This window comes from Monomorium pharaonis, chromosome 1 (genome assembly GCF_013373865.1).
Source record: "Monomorium pharaonis isolate MP-MQ-018 chromosome 1, ASM1337386v2, whole genome shotgun sequence".
In the NCBI taxonomy this organism is placed as follows: Eukaryota; Metazoa; Arthropoda; class Insecta; order Hymenoptera; family Formicidae; genus Monomorium; species Monomorium pharaonis.
Genome location: NC_050467.1, coordinates 17,680,553 through 17,697,340, shown reverse-complemented (window position 1 = coordinate 17,697,340; position 16,788 = coordinate 17,680,553). Strand labels below are relative to the sequence as shown.

At 42.3% G+C, this 16,788-nt stretch overlaps 1 protein-coding gene and 1 long non-coding RNA gene across 8 annotated transcripts in view; one reads left to right on the top strand and one right to left on the bottom strand.

Annotated features, from left to right (window-relative positions):
• Positions 1–7,483, top strand: part of LOC105833261 (protein artichoke) — a 129,344-nt gene extending 121,861 nt beyond the window's left edge. For all 7 annotated transcript variants that reach the window (XM_036295518.1, XM_036295517.1, XM_036295516.1 and 4 more), the window contains 3 exons: positions 56–3,148; positions 4,467–4,810; positions 5,268–7,483. In XM_036295518.1, the coding sequence (XP_036151411.1) occupies positions 56–3,148; positions 4,467–4,810; positions 5,268–5,810 (3,980 nt within the window). In that variant the 3' untranslated portion in view covers positions 5,811–7,483. The remainder of the gene's footprint in view (positions 1–55; positions 3,149–4,466; positions 4,811–5,267) is intronic.
• A 2,163-nt stretch (positions 7,484–9,646) lies between these two features.
• Positions 9,647–16,788, bottom strand: part of LOC118644246 — a 28,175-nt gene continuing 21,033 nt past the window's right edge. Inside the window, exon 2 of the long non-coding RNA XR_004962060.1 lies at positions 9,647–15,952. This is a non-coding gene — a long non-coding RNA (uncharacterized LOC118644246). The remainder of the gene's footprint in view (positions 15,953–16,788) is intronic.

The window sequence follows — 16,788 nt, the reverse complement described above, 5'->3', positions numbered from 1 at the left end:
TACTTTATCGCGAATCGATGAAATTAATGGCCACGCCCTTTACGATCGTTTCCAGGCGCGGGTACGATGGTACAGTCGTTGAGTGTTTACGAGCTCGACAAAAGCATCGAGGAACTGAAGGAGGGTGCCTTCCCTCCCGGCTCGCAAATCAGACATCTCCAAATATCACATTCGTCTTTGCGGGAAGTGAGCGAGAGCGCCTTCACGAATTTGAAGGATAGCCTGGAATCCTTGGCACTGGTCTCCGGTCGTTTACCCCACGTGCCTCAAAAATCATTGGCCGATCTACGGAAGCTGGCCGCCTTGGATCTCGAGACGAATTTGATACAGGACCTCTCGTCCTACTGTTTCTACGGCTTGAAGTTAATGAAGCTGACGCTAAAGGGGAATCAAATATCGAAAATTTCCGAATACGCGTTTGCGGGTCTCGAGGACAGTCTGAGCGATCTGGATCTAGCGGAAAACAAGTTGAAGCTGTTTCCCATGGCTCCCCTGAGGAGACTCGAGAGTTTAGCTTCGCTCAGGCTGGCGTGGAACGAGATATCGGAGCTGCCCGACGACGGCTACAGTCTCCTCAGCTCTCTGCTGATCCTCGATCTGAGCAGCAACAATTTCGAGAAACTGGCCGAGGACTGCTTCAGACCCTGTCCCATCCTTCACACCCTGTCGCTCTACTACAACTCCATCGAGAGCATTCACAAGGACGCCTTCGCGTCGCTGAAGGATCTAGAGTCGATCGATTTGAGCCACAACAAGATAGTCTTCCTCGACGTGGCGACATTCAAGGGGAACGAACGTTTGCGCACGATCGAGCTCAGTCATAACCACATTCACTACATCGGCGGCGTGTTCGCGCGACTGCCCGAACTACGGGAGCTTTATCTGGCGGAAAACAATATCCTGGAGATCCCGGGAGACGCGTTCGCCGGCAGCGTAAGCCTCGCGGTGGTGTATCTCCAGCAGAACGCCATCCGTAGAATCGACGCCAAGGGCCTTACGAGTCTCACGCAGCTGGCGCAATTGCATCTGAGTAACAACTACATCGAGAAGGTGCCGCGGGAATTCCTCGAGCACTGCGAGAACCTCTCGTCGCTCTCCCTGGACGGTAACAAGATCCGCGAGCTCCAGCCAGGCACATTCCTTAAGCTGCATCAATTGCGCGAGCTGCGCCTGCAAGATAATCATATAACGGAGGTGAAGCGCGGCGTTTTCACGCCGCTGCCGGCCCTCCTCGAGCTGCATCTGCAAAACAATGCCATCACCTCGATGGAGACGGGCGCGCTGAGAACGCTGAATAGCCTCCAGCACGTTAATCTGCAGGGCAATCAGTTGACCATGCTCGGCGACGTCTTTCAGCTGTCCGCCTCAGAATCGTCTTCCGGCGGAAGCTCTTTGGTGTCTATTCAGCTGGACAGCAACGGCCTCGCCGTTCTGCACAATGACTCTCTGCGCGGCCAGGCGTCCGTCAGAATCATGTGGCTGGGCCACAACAAGCTGACACACCTGCAAGCTCCTCTCTTCAGGGATCTCCTTTTGGTGGAGCGCCTTTATCTGACGAACAATTCCATATCCAGGATCGAGGACGCCGCTTTTCAGCCGATGCAGGCTTTAAAATTCCTCGAGCTCAGCATGAATAAGCTGAGTCACGTAACAGCGAGGACGTTCTCCGAGCTGCACGAGCTCGAGGAGCTGTATCTGCAGGATAATGGCCTGCGAAGGCTCGATCCCTACGCGTTGACGGCACTTAAGAAGCTGCGGGTGCTGGATCTCGCGAATAATTATCTCACCGTTCTGCAGGACGCGGTTTTCCAAGAGGACCTGCCGATTAAAACGTTGAATCTGAAAAACTGTTCGATAAGCACAATAGAAAACGGTGCCTTTCGCGGGCTCAACAATCTGTTCGATCTGAACCTAGACGATAATCTTCTCACGGCGACGGCGCTGCTACGTCTGCATATTCCCGGCCTTCGTACGCTCGCAGCGTCCGGCAACAACTTCAGCCAGATCACGGAGCACTGCTTCAACGGGCTGCCGTCCCTCCAGGACCTGTTCCTGGACGACTCGCAGATAAGTCAACTGCCGGAAACCATCTTCGTGCTGAATCGAAATCTAGCGCGTCTACACTTGAACCATAATTACCTGCGTGCCCTGCCGCCGGGCCTTTTCGACAGGTTACTGTCGCTGCGGGAGATACATCTGGATCACAATCGATTCCAGGACATCCCGTATTCGGCGCTCGCGAGCGCCCTTAATCTCGAGATCCTCACGCTATCCACCAACGAGATTCTCAACGTCGACGTAGCCAGCTTCGCCAGCCTGAAGCATCTGCGTGAGTTGGATCTGAGCCACAATAAGATCGAAACGATGTCCGGATTCGCGATGGCCAATCTGTCGCGCTTGATATCCGTGGATCTCAGCGACAACAATTTGAACGCTCTGCCAGCGAACTTTTTCGCGCATTCCTCCTTGTTACGTAGAGTAGACCTGTCGGAGAATAAATTCCGACAGATACCCGCGGTGGCTCTCTCGGGTCAGAATCTTCCCGGTCTGGCCTGGCTGAATCTCACGCGAAATCCCCTAAACAGAATCCACGATCTGCCGTCGGAGGCGATGTATCCTATTCTCCAGGAGGTACATATATCCGGCACCAACCTGAGTATAGTGACGTCGCAGGATTTCGAGGCATTCCCGGCGCTGCTGCATCTCTATCTCGGTCAGAATTGCATCCTGCGCGTGTCACCGGGCGCGTTTCGCAGCCTCCCGAACCTGCTCACTCTTCATCTCGGCATGAACAGCCTGGAGATCCTGCCAAAGGAGAGGCTTCAGGGGATGGAGCACTTACGGATACTCAATTTAACGCATAACCGTCTGAAGGAGTTGGAAGAGTTCCCGGAGGATCTCAAGTCCCTACAAATACTGGATCTGTCCTACAATCAGATCGGCATCGTCGGCAAAGTGACGTTCAAGAATTTAATTAGCCTGGTGGAGCTGCATCTTTATGGTAACTGGATAAACGCCATCTCCAGCGAGGCATTCAGACCCCTGAAGAAGTTACGTCTACTTGACTTGAGTAGGAATTACCTGGAAAACTTGCCGCTGAATGCTTTCCGGCCACTCGAGACGCAAATAAGAAGCCTGCGGGCTGAAGGTGAGCGCTACTTTAGACACGCCTAGTATTTGTAATTAATTTCGTTCGCACGCGCGCGCTTGCTCGTTCTTTTTGAGGGCGCGACGACGCGGCTGCGAGTGAAAGAAAACGATATATACGAGAGTTTTCTCCCATATATACGGCTATCGATCCGAATGAAGTTACTGCTACTTGAAAATCAATCGTATCGCCGGTCACGTATCACCGTATTTCCAATCAATATTCAACACTCAAACAATCAAACAAGTTCTCACAACTCGTTTCTCCTTCAACGAAATTTACGAACTTGAATATCTTACAGCGTCTTAATATTCTCGGGAGCTTATTTAAAATGTATCGCGCAGGCTATACGTATTCCGCTTTTTTTTTTATTTACAAAATATACATCATTATTATAGCAGTAAAATATCATTAATCCGTTTATTCATGAATCACGCAGATATATTTTATGCTAATTAAAAAGTATTGAGTCGGAATTATATAAAATTTAATCATTTTAATGCATGAGGTTTGTAATTAATTTTAGTCAATTACGACACGCGAGAGAATAAATGAGATTTATATTTATTATGATACTTATTTGTGTTGTACGTGAATTTTTAATTGCATATTTAAATTTTAGTAAAGCTGGGCATAACGAATAGAGTTTTGTTACAGTTAAAACAACAATACATTAAAAATATTCAAAATTTTTTTTGTTAAATGTAACTCACAAATATATTCTCGCTCTAACTAATAAATTAATTTGTTATCCAATCTGATTTGAACATATATTATTCAAACAATATTCAGTGCATAACAAAATTATCTAGTGTTCTATCGAGAAATTATCATAATAAACATTTTTGTTAAATATATTAATTATTTACATATTATTGATCAGAAATGTACATATGAAATATATAAATGTCGTTTTTTATTGTTAAAACATTATTCTGGTCGATACAACGAGTTGTACTCATGTTTATAAAGGCATAAAAATCATTGCACCAAGTTGTTAAAAGTCGTTAAAAATTAATAAAATTTCCATTATAGAATTTGTGATTGCATTTATTCTTTATATACTTTGTCGTGGTTTTATTTTCTGATCTTTTACATTTTTAATAAAATACAATTAAAAGTTTAATTGTCTCGTATGAAAAACAATTGACCGAAGGGATCAATTTTACTCTGTAGCAAAACGATACTGAAACAAATTCGCTTCAGTATCGTTTTGCTATCAGTGCCCTTTGCGATATTAAATCTATGTTCTTTGTTTTTAAAACTTATTTCAATAAATATAACGTCGCCGGGCAATTTGTTCTGGTCTCATTGGCAGAGAACCCGTTACACTGTGGCTGCGAGTCGCAAGAATTGTGGGAATGGTTGAGAGACCATCAGAAATTGGTGAGCGGGGTCGGCGGTGGCCGTAGCCGCGGAAGAAATGGTGTCGGAGTCGGTGACGTCGAGGGCGGTTTGTTAAGATGCGAGCAGCCACCCGAGCTCCGGGGTCTCGTCTTCCTCGATCTTGACCCCCACGCCTTCTGTTCCGCTCCACTGGTCCTGAAACTCGCAATTCAGGACATTCAGCCCTTCTCCGTTCTGGTATCGTGGCAGAGCAGAAATCATTCCGGCCTCCACGGATACCAAGTGGCATATCACGCCTTGGACAACGTCGACGAAGTAAGAGTTTTTATTATTGCGCGAGAAAAATCGTAACCTCACGCTACGCTGAATAAAGTAAACAGAAAGGAAACGTCAAATTAAAAAGAAACACACAACGCCGCTGTCTAACAATTTATACAAGTAGAACGTTTCTTTACTCAGCATCGTTCGAGAGATAAAATTGCTTTTATTATTATTATTATTATATTATATTGTATTATTATATCAGATAAAAGTATTGATTTGACTATTTGCAAAATTTATAACTTTCATTTAATTATTCAATTACTATAATAATTCCATTCCATTTATATTACACTTCCTTACGGAAACATAATTAAAAATAACGCGCTAAAAATTCGTATTATGCCGCAGATTAAAATACCGCAGTATTTCTCCGAAGAGATTTCTTGTTTATTTGACGCAAAGGCGCGGAAGCCGTGTTGATGGCGGAACGTTTCCGGCGGGATTTCAGGTTCGAGGTAAGCTGCTGGATCCAAAGGCACGTTCGGTGAGATTGACGAAGTTGGCATCTGACACGCGCTACCTGATCTGCGTACTTGGCCTGGGCAGCTGGGGCACCCCGATCCCGGAGGACATCGGCTCATGGCAATGGAACGCCTCGCACGATGACGTGATCGAGGGATCCTCGCTGCCCGTGATGGTAAACTCGCCTACGAGCCGATGCACCGAGGTCAGAACTTTGGACGCGCCCGACTCGATAGTGGGCGACGGGACGGTGAGCGACAGGGGCAGCTTGGCGAACATTCTCACGAGGCGGCTGGGCCTGATTGTGGGCAGCTGCATGGGCTTCGTCGTCTTTGTCGTGCTGATCTCCGTTCTGGGCTACATGAAAATGAAGAAGCAGCGGGCGACGATCAAGCGGGATCAGCCGCTGTCCACGAATCCGCCGGAGTACATGTCCTACAGGCACTTCTCGTTGCAGAGCGGCGACAGAGCGGAGAACGCCTGTCCGAGTTTCATCAGTAACATCGGGCCGTCGCCCCTCGGCTCGTAGCAGAAGGCGAAGGAGTCTTGTAAAGAGACCGCTCAACACGACATCGAGATGAAGACCGTGTCGACTTGCACCAGCATCTACAGCTAATAATCACGCGGCACAAGAACGGACGACGACGACGACGCGTCCGGCGTATCGTCGTCGTCGTCGTCGTCGTTATCGGAAAAAGTGACGAGGCACGAGACGTGGCCCCGCATGTGGTAGCGTATCTTTGAACTTTTCCATCCGCGTTTTCGAAATACTCGAATAAAGGAGATCGTCGTGTCGTAAAACGACGATTTGTGACGAGCGTGATTTTCATTCCGGCCGTCGCGAGTCGACACAACTTCGCTTATGTAATAATCCAGGGGACAAACGCTGTTCCGACACTTCACGACACTAGCGAATAATCGAAGCGACAGCACGGTACGCGCAATCGATAAAAATTTTCTAATCGACAACGACATTTTCGACGTGGGAGATTTTTTTGTACCGTAACATCGTTTGAATCCGCGACGTCGATATCTTCGCGATTAAATTCACCTTGCGTACGCAAGAAAAGAAGTGCCAAAAAGAAAAGAAAAAAAAATACGTGTCCCTACGTACAATACAGGTCTTTCTTACGCCCGCTCGAATGCAAACGCGCGCGAGAGGAGAAAAAAGAACGTCCGCGTGAAGAGCGAGTGACTTGATTTCATCGCCACGCGTCAACGAGGAAAATGCATCGGCAAACGTTAGTGCATTCGAAAATCGTGCGGAAAGACTAGGGAAACGTGAAATCCAAGGACTGCCAGCGAGAAAATCAAACGTACGCGATAAAATTAGCATTTTGACAGGAGATTTTACCGGGGCGAATTACGGTTTTCTCTTCTTTTTTACGATGTACATCATAGGAGGGAGGGGGGGAGGGGGGAGGAGATGGAAAAAGACCCCGCCGGCGAGTTATCGCCGAGTGCTCCCCCGCGCCGTTTTCGAAAACGAGCAACCGAGCAACGATCGACGTATCGATCCTCTCTCACCCTTACGAAACACACCACTTCCAATCTCTCGTACGAAGACTGATTTTTTACGCCATTAAAAATTCTCCTTCACAATTCCGAGGCTCCCTCGCGTATCGTACACTTGGCGCGACACATTTTTGTAAATATGTAAAACGATGATGATATCGCGGCATAAAAACGCAGGCGTCCATCGTCGCAGATGTGCACCTGTGAGATTCGTCTTTATAGTGCTGCGCAAGCAATATTACACTTATTCGTATCGGTAGTTTCTAACGATCAGCAGTAAAGTAATTAAAGAGGAGACGCGAGCCACGGCGGAAAATAATCGCGTCGGCGAGTCCTTAAGACACCGTAATAGGAAGAATTTTCACGAGCGGACGTTGATCCACGCTCTTCGATTTTAATAATATCATGGTCACGCAGGCGAAACACAACTCGTGACACATTTCGAACGCGAGCACATTCGAAACCTCTTGAATTGCGAAAGATTAAGTGTGATTCCTGCCAAGAAAAAGAAGAAGAAGAAGAAGAAGAAGGAATAAGCGATTCCAAGTTGCCAAATGTTAACTGTGTATCGAATATCGTGAAAAACAAATCGGTTTATTGTATATAGATAGAAGATATATATACACATAGCATTCTTTATTATAGCCTAGGCTTTCGGTTAATAAAAATACCCCACAAAGCTGTAAATTTATCGCTTCAATTATTATTATATAACTTCCTCAATCCTTATTAACCCTGTTGATTTCCGAAGCGTAAGTTCCCAAATGAGACAAGTTTTACGTACCTATATTCTGATAACGTACATTGAAATATAGTAAATAAACATATCAATGTAATATAATGCCATTCACTTTTACTTATATCGATATTGACTCTTTTAAAACTATAATTATAATAACGGAACAAGTATTTTTATATAGTTTTATATATTCCTATAGTTTTTTTATACTATTCATTTAGGATCGACCAGCTTTCATCTTGCTTGCGATTCGAAAAATTAACAAACTGATTAACAGCAATTAATTTTTCTCTTTCCTGTAATTACAAGATCAATTCATGCAGAATGCAAATTTTAAAAAGAGCTTAATCCTAAAAATCCATAATAACAAGAAAATAAGAAGACTTAATCGGCTTTACGGATTTTACGTAATTATCTGTAATTTTGTACGAATCGATTTTATCATAGCACAGTTATTTATTTGCTTTGTGCCACGGTTGCGCGTGAAACATCGCGTTTATGATTCAGCTGCCATTCCGGCCAAATGGAATTTCCTAGCGTATCTCCGGCGATCCGTTAAGTCATCTCACACGGCTAATTAATTAATTATAATGGCAGCTTAGACCGGACAGCTTAGAACGCGTCTGTGGCTCGCATAGATTTCGTAATTAACTCGGGTGTATCCCTGAGCGTCAATCAGTTCCGATCTGATACGTCGAAGGAGAGCTGTTAGGAGAGATGCACCTTCTAATAATACATGTCTCAATACAAGTCTGTTTTATGGATACGTATCTGCATAATATTTCAAATAATTTGGCATCGCGTCACAGTCCCACAGGGTGACAGGTAAGTGCATATAAGAAAATCATAAAGTGTGCACCGGAATTTCTCATATATACTTTTATCATTTATTATTTATATAACATACTTAAATGCATATAATAAAAATGTTCTTGTTTAAAGAATATTTTTTCGAAATGTAATATTAAAATAACATCACGTAGCATTTAATATAAAAATATAAACAGATATAATTTGTTTACACGAGAGAGAAAGAAAGAAATTTGTATAGTTTTAAGAAAAAAAAATATATATTTTTTTTCATAATTTTCATGAGTTGAGAGGAAAAAATATCAAATAGGAAATATCCTTACGAAGAATTAAAATGTTTTAATAAAAAAATCTTGCTTATGTATAAAACAGTGATTGTATATTAATTGTAATTTAATATTATTTTTTTCTTTTGCTTTGTACTTTTACAATATTTTTTAATATATTAATAATTTGGTCGCAATCTCTTGCAAGATAGCTTTTAAAATATGTCACCATTTTTCGCGCATGTATTATCATTCCACGTTTTTCTCCTCGTGTGTATAAGATAAAGTAATAAAATATTATCTCTTATTATACATTTTGTTGTTTTATTCTACAGACTACTATATACGTACATATATATATTATTTTTAATTAAAATAACGTTAAAAAAACGAGTAAGTCTGCTATTTTTAGATTAATAGTTTTTTGATAATAATATTTCGAATATAGAATATAAAATTATAAAGGATAAATAAAGAATACTAGAAACTGCGGAAATCTCCAGAGATTAATTAAGTATATAACCGTATCGGAACTACGTTACAAACATCGCCGAGGTCTCTAGAGAGAGAATTAAAGTAGCAGTTTTGAAATAAGATTCGTCGCTGAGTAAATTTAATGAGAGAATATACAGCAAGAAGAAACGCGTCAAGAAAAAAAGCTCAGTGTGATACGTCGGGGGATGCAGAGCGGCACGCTGAGCAGCGCAATTATGAGCGCTAATTAATTCCACGGGTTTCGCCTAACCGTCGCGTGTCGTTAATTTATCCAGTATATAACGGCCGTAAATATATGCCACGATCGTCCAGAGGGTTTCCGCTTATTTTATAATCATATTCCGCGATCTCGTCAACGAAGCCCAGTACATTTTTGTGCCAGTATAAAGTTTATTTTCACGTTGTTTTACGAAAGTAATATTCAAACTAGAGTCAGAGACTTTTGCATGAAACTTTTCTTCTCTCTCTCTCTCTCTCTTCAACGGGAAGTACATGAGATAGCAGCTAGCATAGTTAACAAAGACATGCATGATAAAATTCTTTTTTTTTTTTTTTAAGAACGAAAGAAGACAACACAGTAGCGAACGTAATTAAAGGAAGCTACGTAAAAACACACATTATGTTAATATTAAAAGAGGTAGATAAGATCACTTTTATAATTATTTAATATGTTGTTCATGTTTAAACCGAAGATACATTAATCATCCCTTCGCGTCATTATTCATTTGCTGCATGCTTCTCACTGATTACAGCCACACCTTATCGATCTTTTACAAAACGTCCTGCCGTAAACGTAATTTTACAATGAATCAAACGAATAAATTCACGTCCACCAACGAAATAGTCGCTTTCCTGCTGTTTTATAAGGAAACAAGGAGATAAATAAGCGCACGTTGCGACCCGATTTATAATTTCAAAAAATGGAGCACGAAGAAGGGAGCAGTGGCGAAGGTGTAATAAAGCGACAGAGTGATTTGTTAAAGAATAACTGATATTATTTCAGGTTTATTATATTCCACACGCACACACACACAAATTGAGTATATTACTCCTAATATTATTCCAAGCAACGACAGCTATATTTTCCGAGTGCTAAAAAAGCGACAGTTAAACGAGCCATCATAAAACCGTATCTGCAGTATATAATAAGCCATGTTTCACCCTGAAACCGCTGCTTTCCATTTTCGTTCGTTCCGCGCGCACGAGGCTCGCTCGTGAGTACTTTATTTGCAACGCATAATATCCCTCAGTCTTTCCTCACTCTCTCTCTCTCTCTCTAGTGAAAACCGCACCACAGTCGTGCGGATACATTTCGCTCTTTAGCTGCATATAATTTAATTACACCGAGCGTATCGCGGAGAAACGGAGAAACGAGAAGCCTGGCGAAGAGAACTTGCGAAATCTTTCGGAAAAGTATAGATTTCGAGAAAGCGTACCGAAACGCGAGTGGTCGGGTACGACAGACGTACCCGTGTCGAGTAATACTGGAGCAGACCGTAACCGGAAAGATATCCCTCGCGTTAATGAACCAAGACGTCAGCTCGCAAACGCCGGAACCAGCGGCGGCGGCCGGTGTTTTGCTCGCGAGGTATACTTCCGCATGACAAACAGCCGCGGTCGAGAGGGTTGTTCTTCTACCTGAACCGAATGGCAGGCAGCTCCGCCGAACGGCGGGCGTATTGTTAATCTTTCACTACGTATACACCAACGGGGGCGCAGTGCAGTTTCCAAGTGTAACTATTAATAAGGCGCTTCGCGCCGAGCACCGTTAGACCGTAAACTACGCCGCTGGTGTAGCTAGGGATGGCACGGATCCGGTACGAGCTGCATCGTGACGCGGGGCCAGCGTGCAGCTCGCACACCGGGAAAACTCGGTGTGCATGGGGGCAATTGTATTACATCCCCTGCACCGGGGGTGTCTATACGCATCTACCGCGCGCGCGTTGCACGTTCCATTGTATGTACCAGCGGATAATGCGCTCTCCAGGCAAGGAGCCGGGTCTCTCCCTTGTAACGGGAAGACGCAATTGCGGGCCCGAGAAATTATGCATGCGACGAAAATGTCGCCGCGCGCGCGCAGCCACCGATCGTGTTTCTCTGTCGCTACGCCACTTTTCGCCATGGCGGCGTAACAATACACCGCCGCCGGCGGATAACTCCTATCGCGACGATTGACGGCTGAAGGGACACAGAGCGCATTAACGCGCAAAAGCGCTCGAGCGTCGCGTTTCGCCCGAAACGCTGATGCGGCATTCCCTCCGGATTATCTCGCGAGGAGCGAGAATTATAAACTCTCTCCGAGAGAAATACCGTGACGCTCTCTGCCGGATTTAAATAGTACATTGTGTAACAAGGGCGGAAAATTGGCTTTTTCAGCCAGGAAAGTGGAGCGCACGAGCCGAATGCGAGGCGCGCATGCGACAAAAATTACATTTTAACAATTACTGGAATAATAACTGGAATAACCGTAACACTTTTAACGTTCCCAGCCTGAATAACGTGTGATCCACGGCTATTTTCTTTCGGAGTAGGAGAAAAAAAGATGATAGATCGCGCGAGATAGCGTTTATAACCGGCACAATAGTCGATACACTGTATAGCTGTCGTATAAAACTGCCATTTCGGGCCGTGACGTAAAGCATTTATCAAGCAACCAATTCGCCGCGACGTGTAAGTGCACGCCGTTCCCATTGCGATATCTAGAGGAGAGAAATAACTATCTATGGGTGCGCGCAGTCTGCTCGCGACAGCCTACAGCACGGCGAGGGACTATATTTATTGAGATAAACGCGACGGATTGTACAGGTTCATAGTGCCGCATTATCGCCGGATTAGTGTACGTCTGACGGCGTCAAAAAGCGATATCGATTGAACGACCAGTACTATCGTTTTGGAATTCACACTTGCGTCACGTACGTTGCACATTAATTGCGCCGAGAATATCCGCCGTATTGTCGGGCAACAAAAAAAATGTTACGACATATATCCTCCGCTGCAATTTAATTCCCCCCCCCCCCCACTACTCGAAATCTCCCTGCAATTAAGATATCGAATTCCTTTTCGATAACAATCACTATTACGATTGTGTAATAATAATTCGACGTAAACGCGTTGAGTATTCGATTTTTTTACATAACATTAGGTGTATTCAGTTGAAAACATCAAGTTTCTTAAAAAGCCATGCGCGTAACGACGGTATGCAAAAGTTACGTGTATAATGAAGAAACTTTTGGCGCACGTAACGTAATTAAAGAAAGAGTTTTTGCATGTGCACAATATATACTTGTCCGCTAACCGCAGCGTACATTCTGAGGGAAGCTGCCGCGACCGCAGCTGTATAAATTAATTAATAAGATGCTGGGTTGTTTTTTCCCTGCGTACAACACGCTCCCCCGTCCATTGCGCGGAAGAAAGGAAAATATTCCAGATGTAGTTTAATTACCGCAACACATATCCATACACTTACTTGTTTAATTTACTACGTTTCCGGTTAAACTCCACGGAATTCAAATGGTTGCAAGTTAAATTCTTGAAATATTTTTCACCGAGCGTAAATTGAAATATTCGAAATTTTTGTCTCTCTTATTAACACATAAGCTTGTTTCTCGCATCATAAATCTACGTTATTGTCAATGCGATAAAAAAATCTTAATAATTAAAAGTCAGTTATGTGAAACTGACTGTTTAAGGATAAACAGTGTACTGTCTATTAAATTCAAAATTATATTCCTTATATTTTTAGAATATCCTGCATAGAATTCCAAAAAGTTAATACAATTTATCGAAAATCTTTTAACATTTTAGAAAAAGTAATATGCCCTTGGAATTTTTTAATATCACGACAGTTTTTCCTTTGGATATAATATGAACAAAAAGTATTCAAAAAATATAAAGTGGACAATGTTTACAACTACAATACCCACACAGCAAAATTGATCCCGGGATCATCTCGATTTTATCCCATTTTTGTCCTGGCAAGATAAAACGTCTTATGGTTGTCCATAGGAGCTCTCAGTAAGAGCTCTCGTCCTGCTCAAGATCAATGCGGGACGGTTTAAAGATATCCCGTTGTAACAGCAAATAGACGAGCAAAGCGTACTCTCCAGAGGACATCCATAAGAGCTCTCAATAAGATCTCGTTCTGCTCAAGATCAATGCGGGACGGTTTAAAGATATCCCGTTGTAACAACGAATAGACGAGCAAAGCGTACTCTCCAGAGGATATCCATAAGAGCTCTCAATGAGATCTCGTCCTATTCAAGATCAATGCGGGACGGTTTAAAGATATCCCGTTGTAACAGCAAATAGACGAGCAAAGCGTACTCTCCAGAGGACATCCATAAGAGCTCTCAATAAGATCTCGTTCTGCTCAAGATCAATGCGGGACGGTTTAAAGATATCCCGTTGTAACAACGAATAGACGAGCAAAGCGTACTCTCCAGAGGACATCCATAAGAGCTCTCAGTAAAATCTCGTCCTATTCAAGATCAATGCGGAATGGTTTAAAGATATCCCGTTGTAACAACGAATAGACGAGCAAAGCGTACTCTCCAGAGGACATCCATAAGAGCTCTCAATAAGATCTCGTTCTGCTCAAGATCAATGCGGAATGGTTTAAAGATATCCCGTTGTAACAACGAATAAACGAGCAAAGCGTACTCTCCAGAGGACATCCATAAGAGCTCTCAGTAAAATCTCGTCCTACGCAAGATCAATGCGGGACGGTTTAAAGATATCCCGTTGTAACAGCGAATAGACGAGCAAAGCGTACTCTCCAGAGGACATCCATAAGAGCTCTCAGTAAAATCTCGTCCTACGCAAAATCAATGCGGGACGGTTTAAAGATATCCCGTTGTAACAGCGAAAGATGAGCAAAGCGTACTCTCCAGAGCACATCCATAGGAGCTCTTAATAAGATCTCGTCCTACTCAATGCGGGATGGTTTAAAGATATCCCGTTGTAACAGGGAATAGACGAGCAAAGCGTACTCTCCAGAGGACATCCGTAGGAGCTCTCAGTAAAATCTCGTCCTACTCAAGCTCAATGCGGGACGATTAAAAGATATCCCATTGTAACAGGGAATAGAGCAAAGCGTACTCTCCAGAGGACATCCGTAGGAGTTCTCAGTAAGATCTCGTCCTACTCAAGCTCAATGCGGGACGGTTTAAAAATATCCCGTTGTAACAGCAAATAGACGAGCAAAGCGTACTCTCCAGAGGACGTCCATAGGAGCTCTCAGGAACATAAAAATGTGACAATTACGACAATATTACACTTATTGAAACAATATATTAACAATATTAAAAATTATAAAAAATGACATCTAGTTCTTATTTTTTTTATTTTATTTTACCCAAACAGAGCAAACACAGATCTTTTTATAAGTTTTCATCATATTTCACATCTTATTTCGCATACGTAAAATTAATAAAAAACTGTAAAACTTTATATTTATTTATAAAAAAAAAATTGTAAGTTAACTATACATGTTTCATCCTTCTTACAACATCTATTAAAATGATTTATAAAAAATAATATGTAATGATAAACATGAAGTATTCATGGATCATCACGAAGCGTTAGATGCGTACGATCTTCAAAGTCAAGCAACGTCGGCGATGGTTCGCACTTGGATGGGTGACCGTTTTTTCCGGATGCAGAATTAAGCAAGATCTCCATAAGACATCGAGAGGACATTGAAATTTACATCTATAGTACATCCTTGGGACATCATGCTAGTTATCCCGCGATTGTCACGAGATCGTCTCATGGGATGCCTATAGGATCATAAATGTCCGCTTTTTTTTATCGCAGTAGGCCGATCTTGTTGACGTCCTAAAAACGTCAGCAAGATCGTCCTACTGCGGTAAAGGCAGTGGACATTTTTTATCGTATGGGCATCCCATGAGACGATCTCGTTACAATCGCGGGATAACTAGCGTGATGTCCCAAGGATGTACTATGGATGTAAATTTCAATATCCTCTTGATGTCTTATGGAGATCTTGGGCTATCGTAGGGACGTCTTTAGGACGTCAGCAAGATCGTCCTACTGCGGTAAAGACAGTAGACATTTTTTATCCTATGGGCATCCCATGAGACAATCTCGTTATAATCGCGGGATAACTAGCGCGATGTCTCAAGGACGTACTATGGATGTAAATTTGTTGTCTGGGTATACATACACAACGACAAAAAGTATGGAAAAAAGTTTCACAGTATACTTAGCAAGTTTCCTTTTATAAAAAAACTTAAAATATCTGAACATTTTCTAAATTTAATCAATGCGTTTTTAATATATCATTTATTTGTACAAAGTAAAATTAATATAATTCACATTTTCTTACTATATACATATACTTAATTAAAAAAATTGGAAATTAATCAAAAGTAGACGATAAAACGATGAGAAGACTAAATAAATAGTAATAACATGAATAAACAAAAATTAACAGAATCGAAAATTGCTAGTATTTAAATTAATATCATAAAATACTACGTTCAAGCGGTGAAATCTTATCTTTCAAACATTACGGTAGAGGGGTAGAGTAATCATAATGCCCCGTAACCGTGCGATTCGCAATAGAAAGATTAAAGAAACCAACGAAAATATTTCAGACATCAGTTTCTATATTTGTACAACATGTAAAACGTCCATAACTTGACACACAAGTTTTACGTTTACTCTTCGGCACGAGATTCCGCTTCGTGTAGCGTATAAAGATTTCAGATACCACTCTGCGCTGGAAAGCTCCGCTTCGATATCGATCGGCAATACACTTTCCTGTCGGATTGGGTTTTCTCGCCGGTTCTTCCCTCACGTCGAGAAATCACTGCGCGGCGACTCCTGGAAAAGGAATGATCGAGAATGCTTTAAATGCTCGGCGCATGTTGTAATCTGATTTGGAATGATTCCATTCTCTTGACCCGATACCCGGGGGTGGGGGGAGGGGAGGGGGGACGTGCAAAGTGGCCCGGAAGCGGGAACAGGACCAGACGGAAGACGCCAGTGGAGAGCACTCGTTTGGCGAGGAGATAACAACCTGTTCCACATAAATCTAAGTCGTGATCAGGGAATCGGCGCGAATATGCAATCGAATGCAAAACGAATGATGCCGGGAGATTATTCGGCCGGAATAATGACGCAAAAATGAGATGTTCGAACAAACTTTACGCTTGAAAAATGAACGTGATTATTATCTCGAACGTGTAATATCATGCGCTCACTTTTTATTCATATATTACTTATCTCTTTATTATACCCCGCATTTTTATGTGTTCCATTTAATAAGCCTATTCCGTCTATAAATATATATATGATAACTAAATATACTTCATAAATTTTAACAAACATTAAAAATATAAATATAATAGAATTAATTACATTTGTGAAATTTGATCGCAAAGTAAAACTTCGTACTGTGCATATTAACTTTTGTTTTCTCCAAACTTTACGCTTCCGTACGCTTTTTATGTATTTATCCATTTTACCTAACTATTTATATTTAAATATATTCTCATCGCTCGCATGTTTTGTATCTCACTTTAAACTTTATTTATTAATTTCTTATCATTTTCAACTCAGTCACTCCATTCCACTCACTTTCATCTTTTTCAATTTCATTCCACTCCTTATTGTACTTCATTTCTATCTCTTTGTACTTCACCCCATATTCGTTCTAT